General features: G+C 32.2%; 1 protein-coding gene across 33 annotated transcripts in view; it reads left to right on the forward strand.

Moving 5' to 3' along the window:
• Positions 1 to 18,545, forward strand: part of GPHN (gephyrin) — a 431,232-nt gene that overhangs the window by 63,199 nt on the left and 349,488 nt on the right. For all 33 annotated transcript variants that reach the window (XM_074327330.2, XM_074327331.2, XM_074327333.2 and 30 more), the window contains exon 2: positions 11,574 to 11,652. In XM_074327330.2, coding sequence (XP_074183431.1) covers positions 11,574 to 11,652 — 79 coding nt within the window. The remainder of the gene's footprint in view (positions 1 to 11,573; positions 11,653 to 18,545) is intronic.

Consider the following 18,545-nt stretch of genomic DNA (forward strand, 5'->3'; position numbering starts at 1 on the left):
AGAATGAGTAAGTGGTTAGTGAAGGGTCAGCCTCTTTGGTTTTCAGTTTTCAGGATTCATATTGTCATTCTCTGACCATTTTTTAATTACTGTCTCTATAATTTTTTTCTGTGCTTGTAACATCAGGAAATACAGCAGTAGCACCCTTAATTGGAAGAGGAACATGGCAGTGTTTTAACATAAATGAATTTCTTATGGAATAAGGAGACAACTACCCATTAGTGGTGGTGGAGCTATAATAAAGAAATGTATTGGATAAGATCCCCTTAACACCAATATAAATTCTTTTTGTTTTAACGGCATTTCTGTAAAGCAACAAAGCAGAGAAACATATTCACTGCTATTTGGAATATTTTGTGACAAATGTGGAATCCTTGCTTTATGCTTTTATAGTAGTTCCATAGCAAAGTTATTTTTAAAGCAACGTACAAAACTGAAATTTCAACATTAATTGGATTGACACCTCTAGGTGTAAATGAACACTTCCAGTTGTAAATCTTGAGGAAGTTGGCATGAGACTTCAACATATTCTGTTTTCAGTAGGTTAGTGTTCATAGTATTATATTGTGCTAAGGAGAAGAATCTCAGTGCTTAAACATCTTCCAACCCATATAGCTTGATATTTGCTCTTTTGAAAATCTTAGCCCTCAATTACCAACCCAAATACTTGTGTCCTTGGCTCTCTGATCTCCCAAGCAGTTCCCTGTTAGAGCATTATTGTCTCTTAGATGGACATTGTAGTACTTCCATACTATTCTTCACATTACTGTTAAAGTTTCTAAAGTTTAGCTCTGATTCTGCATTCCCAAACCTGAATGTGCCAAATGATTCCCTATTGCCCAGTGGTTTTCTTCGGGCTACCTAACATGTCAGGGTGTGTGTGTTTTTTGGTGACTTCACCTTCCATCTACTTTTTCAGGTTTATCTCCCATCTCCCATTATTCTTTTTTCACGATCTTATACTTCAGCCAAACTGTTCACTAAATATAAATAGCCCAATATCAATAATGCTTTTATGATTTTTTACACTGTTTTGTTTTCTTTTTATGAATTGGCTTTTCTTTGCCTTTGCATATCCAAAATCTACCAAATGTACCCAGTTCTAATGACTTTTCCATGAAGGCCTTTAAACCACAGTATCACTTTAACTTTTTCTAACTTTTTCTCTCCTGTGGTTCCTTTACATACTTACTGCTCCTCTTATTATTGCTGCTTTTCATTTTTGAAAACTTAAGGAATATACAAAGTAAATAGTATGATAAACCCCAATGTGCCCACCACCCAGATATAGCAGTTATCATTGACATTCTTGTTTCATTTGTATCTCCCCCAACTTTCCACCTTCAACGCAATTATTGTTAATTCTTTGAGATAAAATTTACATATATTGAAATTCTCAAATGTTATTTGCACGATGTTGGCAATTAAGTGACACATGAAACCCTTTCTCCTTTCATAATATAGAATGTTTCCATATCTCCAGAAAATTTCTCATGCCCCTTTACAGTTGGTCCTCCCACCCTGAGTCAAGCATTGTTTAATTTTTTTCACCTTGTGTTTGTTATACCTTTCTTATTCTTTCCATGTAAATGGAATTATACTCTTTGTATAAAGCTTCTTTCCCTCAGCATAATGTTTCTGATATTCATCCCTTGTAATTGTTTGTTATTCCATTTTATTGTTGACTGAGTATTGTTTTTTTGTATGACTGTTCCACAGTTTATCCATTCAGTTAATGGACTTTTGGGATATTCTCAATTTTTGGCTATTGTGAGTACAGCTGCTATGGATATTTGTGTATGTCTTTTTGTGGATACAGTTGATTCTCATTATTTGCAGTAGTTATGTTCTATAAAGTCACTATGAACATTGAATTAGTTAATACTCAACCATTTATTCTAGGTTAACAGGATTAGGTTCCTATGTGCCTCTGGTCACAATATTTTTGTCAACTGATCAATACATGAGCTTTTATGTATGTTTTCATTTAAAGATACCTTATTTAATACATATTGTTGATTCATTAACGCTGAATTCATGTCCAACAGCACTATAACTCATGACTGAATGAAGCTTAACCAACACTCGTATTTTCTCCTTAAAGCACATCATAGCCTTTTTGCACTTAGAAATACTAGATAGCACTTTGGCTCTATGCTCTGAACAGTGATGTCACCGACAAAAAGCACTGTCACATGAAAATATGGCACTAAGGACACCACAGAAAGGACACTCATTTACAGTATGAAATTTAAACAAGGCAGAGTGTCCAACTTCAGGTGCTCTGAACAGTGATGTCACCGACAAAAAGCACTCACTGTAACATGAAAATATGGCACTAAGGACACCACAGAAAGGACACTCATTTACAGTATGAAATTTAAACAAGGCAGAGTGTCCAACTTCAGGTGAGAATGTGCAGGTTAGGCAACTCAAATCTTTCTCCTTTCTGCGCATGTACAAAAATTATTGTGAAAGCACTGTGAATATTGCTTATTAGGTTACAAATGCATTTTAGCGAGCAGGTGAATTCACGAAGATGAATTCTTTGAGTAATGAAGATGTACATACATTTTCATTGGTCTTGGGTAAATATTTATAAGTAGCATTACTGGGTCAAATAGTGTCTTTAACTTTATATGATACTGCCCAACCTTTTTCCAAAGTAGTTTTCTCATTTTTAATTCCCATCAGCAATGCATAAAAGTTCCAGTTGTTTCGTATACTTACTAATATTTGGTATTTCCGGTCCTTAATTTTAACCATTGTAGTGCTCAATTGATATTTACTTGGTATAGTTATTAGTTCCTGTTTTATCTTTCCTTCATTTCTAAACTGGAAACTTTTTGTTGACAGGATATAATTCACCTTTGTATTGATAAACTAATATTTCTAGGAGGTACTGTTGAGCCTTATTGTTAAATGCACAAATGTTGGAGCCAGATTACCTACCTAAATTCAAAGCTCAATTCTTCCACTTACAAGTTTTGAGACCTTGGACAATAAAAATAACATAGTAGTAAATGAACTTTTTGTAATTAATTAATTGGGTCTCCCAATGAACAATTAAGTTTAGAAATCAAGTTTCTTTGAGATGAAGTAACTTGTCCCAGATTAAATGACTAGGAAGTAGTAGAACACGATTTCAAACCCAGGCTTAATTGACTCCTGTACTCTTAACCACTATGCAAAATAGTACTGCCATCTGAATCCCACTTTAAAACCTACTGTGCATCATTAAATTTCTGTTTGTTATCCTCAGTTAAGATGTAAATGAATGAAGGTACATCTTTAAATAGTGAGCTTTTCAATCCATGAATTTCATACATCCCTCCATTTACAAAGGTATTTTAATTTTTCTGAATAAAAGTGTGTAATTTTTGATGTGGACATTTTGCCTACCTTTCATTAGACATATTACTGGTTATGTGGTATCTTTTGATGCCTTTGTAAGTGGTATCATATAAAAGTCTTCATTTCTAATTGCTTGTTGCAGTTAATTTTTTATATTGATTTCATGTCCTTCGACCATGCTAAACTACTTATTAATTCTAGTAATTTATTTGTGCATTCTTTGCTTTTTCTTGCCTTATTTTATTGCCTGACACCAATAGTTCGTTTTTGAGTAGAAGTGGTAACAGTGGATATTTGTGTCTCATTCCCAATTTGAAATGGAAAATTTTTAATGTTTCACCATTAAGTGTAATGCTCAAGTAGGTAAAGGAAGGCAGGCGCTGCCAGGTTGGGCTAGAAGTCAAGTTCTCCATTTGGCCTCCTTGATACTTGAAGTGAGGCCTACATGGTACTGCAGGGTGGGCATGGGTCTGGGTTCCCCACTCAGTCTTCACTGATCCCTCGTTGCTTAGGATTTGAAGGATAACCTGGATGGGAATGGATGGAGATATTTGGGAGTTTTCCCAATAACTTGAGTTTTGATATGGGCTTTGGACAGAGATATAAAGGAATAGAGAGGAGCATAGATCAATTAGCCCCTTCTGTGAAAAGTCATGAGCATATGTCATACTAATGCACGTACCGGGAATTACATCAACTAGCTCTCTATAGGACATGGTAATCTTACTGTGTTCCTATAAACCAGTAAACTTTTTACAGGAACACAGTAAGATTACCATGTCCTTTTAAAGTTTACTGTGTTCAGTAAACTTTTTCCATAAAGAGCCAGAAAGTAAATATAGTCTATGTTTTGCAGGCCAAGAGGCCAAAAATAGATATATACTACAACAACTAACCCCTCCCCCAATTTCCAAAATTTTTTAAATTTATGAACTCTAAATGTAATAGTAATATTTGAGTACAATATTTGTAATACATGTTTACCAATTTAAAGAATGGAATTAGGGGATAATTGGAGTTTATAGTTACTATTTCCTGTCAAGAAAATCAATTATCTTTGCAAATGTCTTTTCACACAGATAGTTATTGGAAAAATACTGGTATCAGCCCATGAAGATATGATTTTAATTGAGCACATTAATTATTTGGAATGTGTTTTTAGAATTCTATTAGGTTTTCTGGCCTTTTAGCATGTCATTACATTGCAGAATAATCACTTCCAATTGAAGATAAGGTGGAAGCTCTTCAATTGCAGAGTTAAATGAATTTTAAAATATGAAAATTTTCTTTGCACTTCCATCAGATCCAAAATTGCTGCTGGAAATGTAGCTTAAACTCAGAAAATTATCTGTTGCAAATTTATCGGGAAAGGAGATTTTGCTTCTTGTTTTAACTTTTGTCAGAATGAGAATAAGTTATCTTTTGACAGCACACAAAGTACATAAAAGCTAGACATTACTTAAAATTAAAACAACATTGGTAGTTGTGAAATGTCTATCAGTGTAAATTTTGAATGTAAGCATTGTTTTGGCTTGTAATTTTCAGTTGAATACATTAAGAAAACTACTAAATTTTCATCATGACAGTTTACCTTTTATTGTTCATGTATCTCATTCAGTTGATCAGTAATAATTCTTTGTACTTTTTTTAACATCCTTTTTAGAAGAATTCAGGGAAGTTTTTCTCCTAACAGATACAAAATAGCAGCACTTAGGCATGAAAAAAAATAAAGTAATATCTGAAGTAACAGAAAAATGTTAACTTAAAGTTAACCTACTTAAAATGGGAACTGAAATTTGGTGTAAAAAATGGATGAGAATGCTAAAACTCATATGGAGTTGCAAAGGATGCTGAGTAGCCAAAAAGTATCTTGAAAAACAATAACAAAGTTGGGGAATTCACAGTTTCCAATGTAAAACATCCTACAAAGCTACAGTAATTCAGACAGTGAGCTATTAGCATAAGGATAGACATGTAGACCAATGGAATACAGTTAAGTCAGAAATAGCCCATGTATCTATGGTTAGTTGATTTTTCAAAAGAGTGACAAGACCATTCAATGGGGAAAAGAATAGCTTCTTCAACAAATGATGCTAGAACAACTAGATAGCCACATCTTAAAGAATGAAGTTAGACTCTTACCCTCACACCATGTACAAACGTTAATTCAAAATGGATAAAAGACCTAAATATAAGAGTTAAAACTATAAAATTGCTACAAGAAAACCTGGGGGAAATTCCTTATGACCTTGGATTTGGCAGTGGTTTCTTAAATGTGACATCAAAGATAAAATTGATAACTAGAACTTCACCAAAATGAAAAACTTTTGCACATTAAAGGACACTATCAAGAGGGAACATACAGATAACCCACAGAATGGGAGAAAATATTTGCAAATAATAAGTCTGATAAGGGTCTAGTATCCAGAGTATATAAAGATGTCTTAAAACTCAACAAGAGAAAAGTAAACAGCTCAGTTTAAAAGTATGCAAAGGATTTGAGTCGACATTTTGCCAAAGAAGATACACGAATGACCAAGAGGCACATGAAAAGAGGCTCAACATCATTTGTCATGAAGGAAATGTAATCAAACCCACAATTAGATAATACTTTTACACCCCACTATTACGACTAAATTAAAAAAGACAGACAGTGAAATCAGTAGATGTGGGCAAATGCAACCCCTGTACGTTGCTGATGGAATGTAAAATATTGCAACTGCTTTGGCAATTCCTCAAAAAGTTAAGCATGGAATTACCATATAATCCAGCAATTCCTTTTCTGGGTATATACTCCAAATAATTGAAAACAGGAACTCAAATACTTGTACACTCATCCTCATTCAACATTACTCACAATAGCCAAAAGGTAAAAACAGCCTAAATGGCCATCAAAGGATCAATGGATAAACTGAAAGTTGCACATACATATATTCAAATGTTACTATTCAGCCATAAAGAGGAATGAAGTACTGATGATATGTGTTACAACATGAATGAACCTTGAAAATATTATGCTAAATGAAAGAATCTAGACACAAAAAGTCACATATTGTATGCTTCTATTTGTATGACATACACGTATCCAGAACAGTTAAATTCATACAGAAAGCAGATTGGTGGTTTTCAAGGGTTGGTTGGTGGGGAGGGAAAAACGGGGACTTGCTGTTTAATGGGTACAGGATTTCTCGGGGGATGATGAAAATGTTTTTGAAATAAATAGAGGTGATGGTTGCACAACATTGAATGTACTAAATGTCACTGAACTGTGCACTTCAAATGCTTAATTTTGTAATGTGAATTTCACCTAAATAACAGAAAAGATTTATCTTGAAAAATGAAGCCAAGAATTACGGAGTCAGTCTACTTTTTCTTATATCAGGTATTATTTAAGCTATGTGACATATTTTCAGAATAGAATAAAACAAGTGCTGAAATTTTTTTTGGCAATATTTTAAAATTTCAGCATGCTGACATTTTTCACTAAACATTTAACTTTCACTCTGTGATTAGAGAGAGGGACTTTTTGGAAATATATGTAATGTTTCTAAGAACCAGCTCTTAACTTTTTAATATTTAAATGTTTGTCTTTTGAAACACATATCAGTATCCTTTTCTTTGTAAACTATCGTCTGATTTGTTCAGTGAAACTTTGAGTGAATTAATTGGAATCTCTCTATAGTATAAAGTTATTTAATTTTAATTATCAATTGTTTTCATAGGGCCATTCCTTTAGATTTTTATTTTACTGGATATTTGGAAACTGCAGAATGAATGAGTTTTGGATTAAAATTCTTTTCACTGTTTTCTTAGCAATTTTCAAATGGTGCTTTTTCATGTTCTTAAACATGAGACAGTACGATCAATTTTATAACTACTAAATTCCTCTGATGCTGTATTTTAAACATGAATTTTTGAGGATAGAAATTCTCTTGTTACAGACACATCCTTTCTGACCAGAGCAAGGTAGAATATAAATGTCATCCTAGAAGTAAGAAAAGGATGGCTGTGTCTCTTATAACGTAGTTCCTAATAATGAGATGGAACAATCTATAATAATAGGACTTAGAAAATACATTATAAAGATTTTTATCAAAGATAGTATTGATTATACATAATACTATATTATACTTGTTACAAGTTAGAAAATGAACGTGGAGTGCTTAGCACATAATGAATGTCAATTATTACCTGATTATGGACCAGAAAGATTAATATATATAGAAAAGGTACTTATGGTTAGCGAAGAACCCTGCTAAGGATCCTTTTTACAAATATTTCTAAATATATATTGAGTTTGAATGCTGACTCTTCCTGACCATAGGCAAATCTATAAAATAATGGAGAGTAGAACTAATACCATTTTGAGGTGTGTATGTATGTGTATATGTGTATGCTTTAGCTTCTATAAAAATTTCTTTGGAAAAATTTCTTCAGATATAATTTTTGAAGCAATCTAATATAATCTGTAAAACAAAAATAGAGCTCTTTAGCTGAAAGGAATGTCATTGATCTGAGATACTACCATGAACCCATGAGATATGAAGCACTAACCACTTAAGTAGACTATCCCTAATATTCCATTCAATTTTTAAAAACTGTTAATTTTTTAATAATACTTTGAGTGACATTTATTATCTCATAATTAATTTTAATTGTCTAACTTGTATTTGTTTTACAGTTATGGAAAGTTTCCCACATATTCTCATGAGAATCCAGAATATATGAGAAATCAGTGAGAAGTATGGTCGTTACGGCATAGTGGTTAAGAGAGCAGACTCCAAAGTTATAGGGTCTGGATTTTCCCAGTACTGCTATTTGTTAGCTGTACAATTTCCAGCAGGATGCTTAATCTCGCCTTGCTTCAGTTTCCTAATCTGTAAAATGGGTTTACAAGTAATAGAGATAATTGTAAAGATTAAGTAAGATAATGAATATGAAATGCGTAGCACATAATGTCAATTATTATCTTGATTATAAATCTGAAAGATGAACATTTACAGGGAAAATGCATATGATTAGATAAGAACTCTGCAAAAAAGTCCATTTTACAAAATTTCTCATTAACTTTCCTTCATTCTCCTCCAAGTTGATTTTTTTAATCAGTATAAACTGCATTGATGTGCAAGTTTATAATTTTCATTTTTCTATTGTAATTTCTTGTTTTATCTGACTTTGGTAATCACCTGTTGAAGAATTTGTATTAATCAGTGGAACAGAGAGCATAGTAATTCCTTTAAATAGTAATATGCAGGAGTAAAAAAGAACGATAACAAAAAATGACCAAAACTGGTTTTATTGTTGTGATTTACATATGAAAAAAAATGTCCAGTGGCTAATTAAAATGTACCATGTCTTACTTATAATTCAAAAACAAAATTTGTTGCATTGGTGAAAAAAACAACTAAAATAATGTATGTTATTAACAGAGCCAAAGTTTCAGAATTTTTGTTAATAAACTATTCCTTTAGATTTCTCACTCAGTTTTGAACTTAAAATTTGGATGGGACAAGAATTTTGGAAAAATGCCTTTAGCAAAACTCACTTCTCAGATAGCTGACGAGCAAGCCTTTCAAGGAGCAAAGGTTTATCCCATTTTAATTAAGCCTTCAAAACTTTCAGGCTCTTGAAGTTTAAAATTAAGCTCTCTTATTTGCCAAATTGGGCAGGAAACTTTATGAGAACAAATTTTATGATACAATGTATTATACTTTCAATTATAGTTGAGCTCAGCTGGGAACCAACTTTTCTTAAATTGTGCCAACATTTTCTTTACTTTTTCCTTTGTCCTCTACTCAGAAAATGCTTTACTAAAAAGCATTTGTGTGAAAATTATGAAAAGCAGAAAATTTGTCTCAAATCAATAGGCTGAGATCAATGTCTGTTAAATATGGAATAAAAATTATATATTAATCAAAATCAATCCACTCATTGCAAAAAAAAAAGTGGGGATATCTTTTTGGAATTAATAAAAAGAATCTAAACTTTTTTCAACTTCAGATATTTTTAATTCATCATTGTTTGTGTGTGTTAACCATTTATATATGAGGCAAATCCCAATGTGGGGGGCTTAAAGCTTATAATTTTGGGGGACTCTGTAAGAAAAGTTAGTATCAAATCCAAATAAAAATTAGGTAATGGATCTTTGAAAGAAACAAGGCAAGTGTTGTAGTCTCCTACTTCTTATGTAGATGATAAATGGCTAAGATATGTACATATGTTTATATATCTATATATATCTATATATATCTATATATATCTATATATATAGATATATATTTAAGATTTTCTTGTTATCTTTGATTTTCAGCCATTCACTGCTGGGAGTGATTTTCTTTCACTTTTTCCAGTGGTGGATTGGCTGTACTTCCTGAGTCACTGTGTTAATGTGTCAGTTTTGGAATATTCTTAGCTGTTGGTTGTTGTTTTTTTCTGAAAATATTGCTTCTTCCCCATTCTCTCTCTCCTCTTCTCAATTGCAGTTACATTGGGCTGTTTTATTCCAACATCTCTTTTTATAAAAATTTAAAGTTTATTGGGATCACAATTGGTACTAAAGTTACATAGGTTTCAGGTGTACAATTCTGTAATATATCATTTATATATTACATAGTGTGGTCACCACCCCAGAGTCAGTTCTCCTTCCATCACCATAGATTTGATCCCTTTACCCTTATCTACCACCTCTCTCCCCCCTTACCCTCTGGTAACCACTGGTTCCCATATCTCTTAAACTCAGTTCTTTTCATTTGTTTTTTTCTCTCCTTGCGTTAGTTGGTATTTTCTGCTGATGTCTTCAAGTTTACTAATCATGTGTTTTGCTCTGTTGAGTCAGCTATATAACTCACCCACTGATTTCTCAATTTCAAATATTGTATTTTTCAATTCTAAAATGACTATTTGATTCTTTTTCATAGATGTAAATTCTCTGTTGAAATTTGTTTCTTTTTATCTACTGTAAACATTTTTCTACATCTTTAATTTATGTTAAATAGTTTTCTTAAAGTCTTTGTCTTCTAAATCTGTATCATCTATGGGTCTAGTTAAAGATACATTTTTCTTTTGGTTATTGGTCACATTTCGTGTCCCTTGCCATGCTTTGTAATTGTTATTGTATATCAAATACTGTTTATTATAGGATCATAGGTTGCTGTAAATGTTATTTTCTCTCCTATATTAGAAAGAAATGATGAAATGCTAATCACCTCAATTCAATCATGAATTGAGCTGGATGAATTGAGCTGTGATTTGAGTCACAGCTTTAGATATACCTAGTCCACCTCTAGTTTGAAATGTCTTAAGAGCAAGACCTGTTGTGTTGCAGGTATTTCTCTCTGGTGTGACTTTGTACTTATGAACTGTGAAGTTGGGAGATTTTACTCTACCTTTTGGGTTTTGCCTCCTTTTACTCATCCTCCTGCCCCTCAAGGTGGGATACTTTTGGTTGAGAGTAAATGTCTTGAGGGGAGACCTGTTTAAATGCTACACAGAAAGTGGTAGGCGCTGCCTGTTGTAGTGTAACTTTGACTCGATCATCACAACACTACAGAAAACATTTATCCTCTAACCCAGTCTTTCCTTCTCCCCAATCCACGTGTGCAGTCCCAATCCTCAGCAAATATCCCTGGAGGAAACTGTTTTTGGGCTTCCATAAGATTCCAGTCTATCATAACTGCCCCTGAACCATAGAGAACTATGCTCGTTTCTCTTTTGTTTGGTAGTGTCCCTCCTTTTCTTATCCTTAGCTTGTGTCTAAATGGCAGATCCTCCCAGAAATTAAAACAATCAAGAGTCTCAGCTTACCTAAGAAGAGATACCAACTTTTTTCTTAATTTATCCATTTTGCTTCCATTGTTCTCTAATATCTTTAGAAATATGATTTTGGGGGATAATTTATCTTTTTTTTTTAGTTGTTGTGACTGGCCACTATATGCTGCTAAATTAGTCTGTGGAAGTAAGAACAAAGTTTAGATCCACATGTTTAGTCTTACAAATATATTGTATTCACATAAAGTCCATGTGCTTAGATTATTGGCTTGTTAGTGAATATTAATATTTGTTGATAAATCTGTCAGGCCCAGAAATTGATCAATATTAGTGTTGGAAAAAACTATCCCGAGAGCCAAAGTTAATTTCAGAATCTCTTTTGGTCAGCAGTAATTTAAATGACATGTACACAACAATTAATTTTATTTTTCTTTTCCCACTTTCCTGTTTAGTGAGTGATAGTTGCTTCAGGAATCTTGCAGAAGATCGCAGTGGAATAAATCTCAAAGATCTCGTACAAGATCCTTCTTTGTGAGTATTTGGTTTTTAGTACTAAGTATAATTTAAAACTTTATGGTTGGTGTGACTTTTTTCAAGAGTTATAACTGACAACTGATTTAGGTTGAGCAATTTCTTCTCTAACAATTTGTGTTACATACAGTGAAACACATGGAATAGTTTAAGCAGAAGTGAAGTTATAGAATACTTTTTAGAAATAGAAGAGATTTTAGAAGAAGGGATAGTGTTATGATTAATGATTGATTTTCAAGAAGCAGAGCTAATGACTGATGATACCTTGCCAGTGTGGCAGTAGATACTGAGTAGGGGAGATGAGTAATAGTTTCTTTGCTTGGGAAAGTGAGATTGAATTTGTTCACATCAATTTTAAGCTTATTTTGAATAATTTATAATAATTATTTCTAAGTATAATTATAAATATAAAATAATTATTTGTAATAACTATATTGGAATATATTGAATATATTTCTAATGTTTTATATTAGAAAGCTGTATACAGCACAAAACTTCTGAAGAGTTTTATAGGTTCTAATTTTAATGTTCTTGCTCATGAGTCAATCTCATTCTTTATCAGTATGTACCTTACTATAATGTCACTTTCTAGTTCATGAATTAATTAATTTTTTGCAGTTGTTTATTTACTGGAAATTATGTGTACTATCTTCTATATGAACATTGCCCTCCTAGACAGGTCATCTTTTATTAAAAAAAAAAAAAAAATCAAGACTAGTTAAGCCCCGTGCAGCAGAGATAAGAAAATTGAGTGCTGGCAGGTATTTTCTTTAATGATGTATAATGTATTCAGTAAAATATATTTTAACAGGAGATCAGTCTTTTATATCACATGTAATCTACACTACCACAACATTTAGAAGTAATTTATTAAGAATATGAGGAATAAAAAACAAAAATGTGTTGAACCTGAAAGTATTGATTCCTTAATGATTTTCCATTCATTTAAAAAAGTACAGTCACAAAACACAGAACGCTGAAAATGACTGAATATTGGAAGTTTTATAATGTAATGAATTCAGAAATGAGTTTCCAGAACCAGCTCTCTCAATTTTTTTTCCTTAATCTCTTTTCCACACTCAAAAGGATTGTCTGTATTCTTTTTCCATGATTTTTATTCCATTGAAGATTGACAGTTGTCCTTTTTGCCCTATAACAATTTAGTCAAGAATACAATTAATCTGGTGAATGTAAATATTTCTGGTTAATCAATATTGCATAACATTTATTTACATGAAGAGTTCTATTTTTCTTATGGATATGGTAGGAAAGTTTATAATTTCTTTGAAAGATTTCACCCCTCTGAATAAATAAGTTAAATAATTCCATTATTGTATTATTTGTAAGGTGTATTTTTCGTACAATAGGATTATGTATTTATTTAATGCAGTCTTTGAGGGGAAAATGTGCACATACAGACTTTAATGATATAAAAACTGTGGAGAATTATACTGAATTAGTGGATTATAATAAGGAGCTAGTGTTTTGAGGTAACTTGTTACTTTTTTTCTAGAATGTAGAATAATATTCATCATGCAATCTGTAACTAAATTATAAATTTAATCTTAGTAGTCTAAAAAAATTTGTGTCAGATCACTACTGCATTGGATGGACAAAATAATTTTGAGCCTTCTGTTTTAAAGTAGCCAGATGCTATCTTAATTTAGCATCAGTCTCTTAATTTGGCATTAGTTTAGAATGTAAGAATTTAGTGAGAAAGAATTTGTTTTTGCCCTTGCCACTTGGATTTGGAAAGAAATGCCTAGTGCGAAAAAGACAGTGTACTGTCGTAAGTTGTTATGATGGGCAATACTTTATTCTGAGTTACCATTTCATTCTATCGCAGTACTAGTGCATACCGTATGCATGTGTAAGGATTTTTTTTTTTTAAAGCCAGCTACCTATCTTCTGTTTCAGACTCTTGACACAAGTTTTTACTATTTGTTCACTGATTCATGCACACTATATGGCTTTATATGGAGTTGAATTCTATGTTGGAAGTAACTCTTTTTCAAAAATCTCTTCCTTAAAAAAATCACTGACATTTGATGTGTACTCCATAGTAGTGTAAGGGTTGCTAAAGTTGCATACATGTTATTTTAATAAATATCCTGAATTAAAAAATTCAAATATTGGATGAATGCTTTATGTGTTAATATGCTTGGCAGATTTATATTATGATTCACCTACGTGAGCTGCTGATGCTGAAAGGAGTTGATGTGTAAAGAAAAATTGAGTATTTCAATCACTAATGTTTATAGAAAGGAAGACAATAAAGAGAAAAGGGAAAAATAGGTAGCATATCTTAGTGAGATAAATGTGCAGGTACTGAACTTTTTTGGGCAAAGTACAGAAATAAAATTGAATGTGTGTGTGTGTGTGAATGAATAAATGAATGAATGAATGAATGAATGAAGTTTGAGGGGATTACTGCCTCAGAGCAGAATGAAAAGGCAGAACCAAAAGTGACTAGTTCATACTGTAAATCTGTGTCAAGTTACTGGAATAATGTGATAGGCCCTCTGTAATTTATCTAAATTGTATATGATACACACCGTAAGGTTTTGCTTTCATTGTAGTAAAACTAATTATTGGGCTTGAATGAGCTGAGTGAGCTATATTGTGTAAGCATGATGAAGGACAGATGTCATGGAAGAAAAGAAAGTTGTGACTCCCTAAGCAAGATGAACTTTCTCATCTTGCTAGGAACTTTAGATCTGTCGTTATAATGAGAGCAGACTGTGGCTTGTGGCAGGTTGAGGTGAAGGGGATACCTGAGGCGCCCTCTCTCTTTGGGTACTCCGAGAATAGCTTCTATCACAATCCTGTTGGTGTTGAGTTTAAGGCTAAGTATAGGAACTTGACATTCACTTTTTGTTAATGAATGTACTTACGGGTTTGTTTGGATTAGTGATTTGCATGTATCTTAAATTCTGAAATAAACAATTTAACTGTTGTAATAGCTTATCTTCTGTTTATGATTATAGATATTTTAAGATTGATTTCCTCTGCTGTATGTATATTTTGACCATTTGAGTTGTGTTATAGGACCTCATGCTTTAGTGGTGGCCTTAGTGGCACATTGAAAAGTATCAAATTTAACTTCATGTTATCACCATATTAGAAACATATCTAATATGATACATAATTTTCACATATACAAGAACAAACTTATTTTTAGCATGGTATAATTAATTTTTGTTCTCTTTAAGTGGAGGAATATGTGCTACATGAGTTTTAAAAATCATTTATGCTGTTTCTTCTGGAGAGATGACTATTAACATGCAAAAGAGGTACTGTGTATAATGTATTTTGTTACATTCAGTTATGGTCTTTTGAGTTAATTCTCAAAAATACTTCAAATCTCCATTGACTCTGTACTGAAGATGAAAGATAAAACATCTTACCATATTTATACTTTCGATTTCTTACTGATTATAAATTATTTAGCATAAATAATTATTTGAACACAAATTCATTTACAGAAATTATTAAAAGGTATTTAAAAATCAAAAGAGGAAAAATATCATAAGAATGAAAAGGACTAACAGAAATTGAATGCCTGTACTATTTATTGTGTTGATACTGATTGTGTGTGTGGGGGTATAGGTAGGTTTGTCTAGTTTTATTTAATTTGAAAAAGCTCTTAAATATTTAGGACCATTCTAGATGTGTATTATGTAAGTTAGTTAGAGGATGAATTGTTTAATTCGTAGAAGACTCAGCCATCTCTGAATACTAGAAATATATATAATTCATAATGCAGGATATTAGTAATATTCCCTATAGTCAAATAGAGAAAGTTTATATTCTTTAAATTTTGGCACAACATAAGTATGTCAGTCTGTTGTTTTTCTGTATGGTACTCAGAGAATATTTTCAGTTGTTTCAGTGATGTCAAGATTTTGAAAAAGGTATTACCAAGTTAAAACCTTTATAAAAAAGGATGATTCAATAAAATTGAAGAACTCTTAATCCTAAACTTTGGATAAATAATATTGTGAATGAGGAACTATTTCTTCTTATCAATGTTCTTGGTATTTTTTAAATTTGTAGTAAATAAACAGTAAAAAAATTTACCATCGTAACTAATTTTAAGTGTAAAGTTCAGTTATATTAAGTATATACATACTATTATGCAACCAGTCCCTAGAATTTTTTCATCTTGCAGAACTGCTACTCTATCCATTTAACAGTAACTCTCTACCCCTCCCCTCAGCCTCTGGCAACCACTGTTCTGTTCTATGATTTTGACTGCGTTAGGAATCTCATAGAAGTGGAATGATACAGTATTTGTCTTTTTCTGACTGGCTTATTTCATTTAGCATAATAGTTTCAAGGGAGTTTGTCCATGTTGTAGCATGTGTCAGAATTCCCTTTCTTTTTAAGGGTGGATAATATTCCATGTGTATATATGTGTGTGTATACATACATACATACACACACACATGCACACATACATACATATACACACATCATATTTTGTTTATCCATTAATGCATCAATCAATGGATACTGGGTTGCTTATACCTTTGGGCTATTGTGAATACTGCTGCTGTGAACATGGGTGTGCAAATATCTGTTTGAAACCCTGCTTTCAATTCTTTTGCTTATGTACCCAGAAGTGGAATTGCTTTATCATATGGTAATTCTATTTTTAAGTTTTTAAAGAACTGTCATACTGTTTCCCCTAGTGGCTATACCATTTTATACTCCCACCAACAACACATAAGGGTGCCAATTTCATCACTTCCTTACTAATACTAATTATTTTCTGGGTGTTTTTTTGTTTTGTTTGTTTGTTTTTTAAATAGTAGCCTTCCTAATGAGAATGAAGTGATATGTTCTTAGTATTTTTAATTGAACTTCACTTACTTCTTCCCATCTTTAGTAATGATTTTGATGCAACTCATTTACAGAGTAAAAAAAATAAAAGGTATTGTCTATGATTATTATGATACTTTGTTATATTGTGATGTAAACTGTAAAATTAGGTTATTCAGTAAAATAGAAATTCTTTTCACTATCATTATGAAGATTATAAAGTACAAATAGGTCCATAGTAATTTTGTAACAATAGCATTTTAATTAATTCATCTTTCTTATTTTGTATTACATTACTTGCTTTGCCTTACCACTGCTCTTGTACCTCATCTATAAAGGATTGCTTTTGGGTTAAAAAAAAAAATCTGTTTGAATTAGAAGATGGTAGATTGAAATTGCAGCATACTAATGAAAGAATAGCAACTTGCTAGTTGGAATAAATTTTGATATTATAGATCATTAGTGCTTGATAGCAGTATTTTATCTTTTAAGAACAAAGATAAAATTGGACAGAATAGTTGTATCTGATTATAAATTTCTTAGACATCAAAACTTTATTTATCTTTATGTACTGCTTTACAAATTTTACCCTCTTTGGTGGAAACTATTCTTTTCATGGTTCTGAAACACAGCCTTATCCCTTTGAGTATATGTCTTCACACTATGGTTTGATTGAATGATATTTTGGTTCCTTGGATCATGGCATTAAATATGAAGGAAGGCAGGATTGCCTTCTGGAAAGCAATCATATCTAAATATAGCCTGTACTTATCTGCTGGTGTTAAGACAGGTTGCTATGGTGAATTGAATTTCTTAAAAATGCCAGTCAGCAGAGGATAAACAGTGGTGTTTGAAGTGGTTGTTTTCCATAGAGCTGTATGTTCTTATACTGCATTTTCAGGTAGATAAATTTAGTTAATTTTTAATGGTCCATTTATCAAATTTCAATTTATAGTATCTTTGAGACCTTTAATATTTATTGAACGAAATAGAAGGGTAGTTTATATTGTTATCTTTTGTTTTTCTGTAAATAAATTTTATTTGGTGTGGAAATGCATTTTTCCAATGGTAGCATTTTAAACATTACTGATCATTCGTTTTGCTCTGTTGCCAATAGTTCTGCTAAATCTGAGACAGCTACCAAAGCTATCTTGTTTGTAATAATATCTCTTAAGTTTTTATCATTTTTAATCAGGTTCCTTTTTAGCTTTCTGTTTATCGGTCTATAAAGTGTGTATTGGGACAATACAGCTTAATGTAGGCTGGCGTTATGGTATTAAGGTACTATATTCTATGTCAGAACTGCAGATCCAAAGACTTTAAATTTTACTTTGCTTTTGGAACTTTCCTCATTTCCATCATTCCATACGTTCCTGAGATCGTACGTATAATTCTTTTGAAGGTTTATTCCCTTTAGAATTTATTTAATGAGAAGCACTAGTAGATGGTCATCTTAAGTTCTTCAGTAGTTAGGTTTAACAGCCATTGTTCTTATAATCAAGGAACATATGATTGAAGATGGACAGTATCTGAGTTATCCACCTGAGGCATATAAATGGCCAATCAAGTAGTAGAATTTTTTAATGAAATAGACATCATTTTAATTAGTTAATTCTTTCATTTCCAGGATACAGAAACCTAAGTCAAACTAGCTTAAAAAGCACAATGGAACTCGATTGGCTTATGTTACTAAGGACTGCTTCTCATGGAATAAAGAAAGAGCTTCAGAAACTAGCTCAAGTGTAGGAACCTCAAAGAATGGCATTAGGGAGTTTGTGCAACTGTGTTTGTTTCTCTCTGCCATCATCTTCACTGGGCTGTCTTAGCTTTAGTCTCACTTATGGTGGTCAGACTTTCTCTGTGAAACCAGGAAAATGGCTGATAATTTACTCTAATTTCCTTCCTTCTAAGCCCATGGTCTCTCCACTTCCAACTCTAAAACGTAAAATACCTTGGGAGAGTTCTGATTTTGTTAAACTGGTCATGTGCCAACATCTCAGCCAATCACTGTGGCCAGGGCTATAGGCTATATTAATTGATCATAGGACAGATGCCTATGGACAGAATGA

The sequence above is a fragment of the Rhinolophus sinicus genome, chromosome 3, assembly GCF_057876585.1.
Source record: "Rhinolophus sinicus isolate RSI-liver-muscle chromosome 3, RSI-T2T, whole genome shotgun sequence".
Taxonomy (NCBI): Eukaryota; Metazoa; Chordata; class Mammalia; order Chiroptera; family Rhinolophidae; genus Rhinolophus; species Rhinolophus sinicus.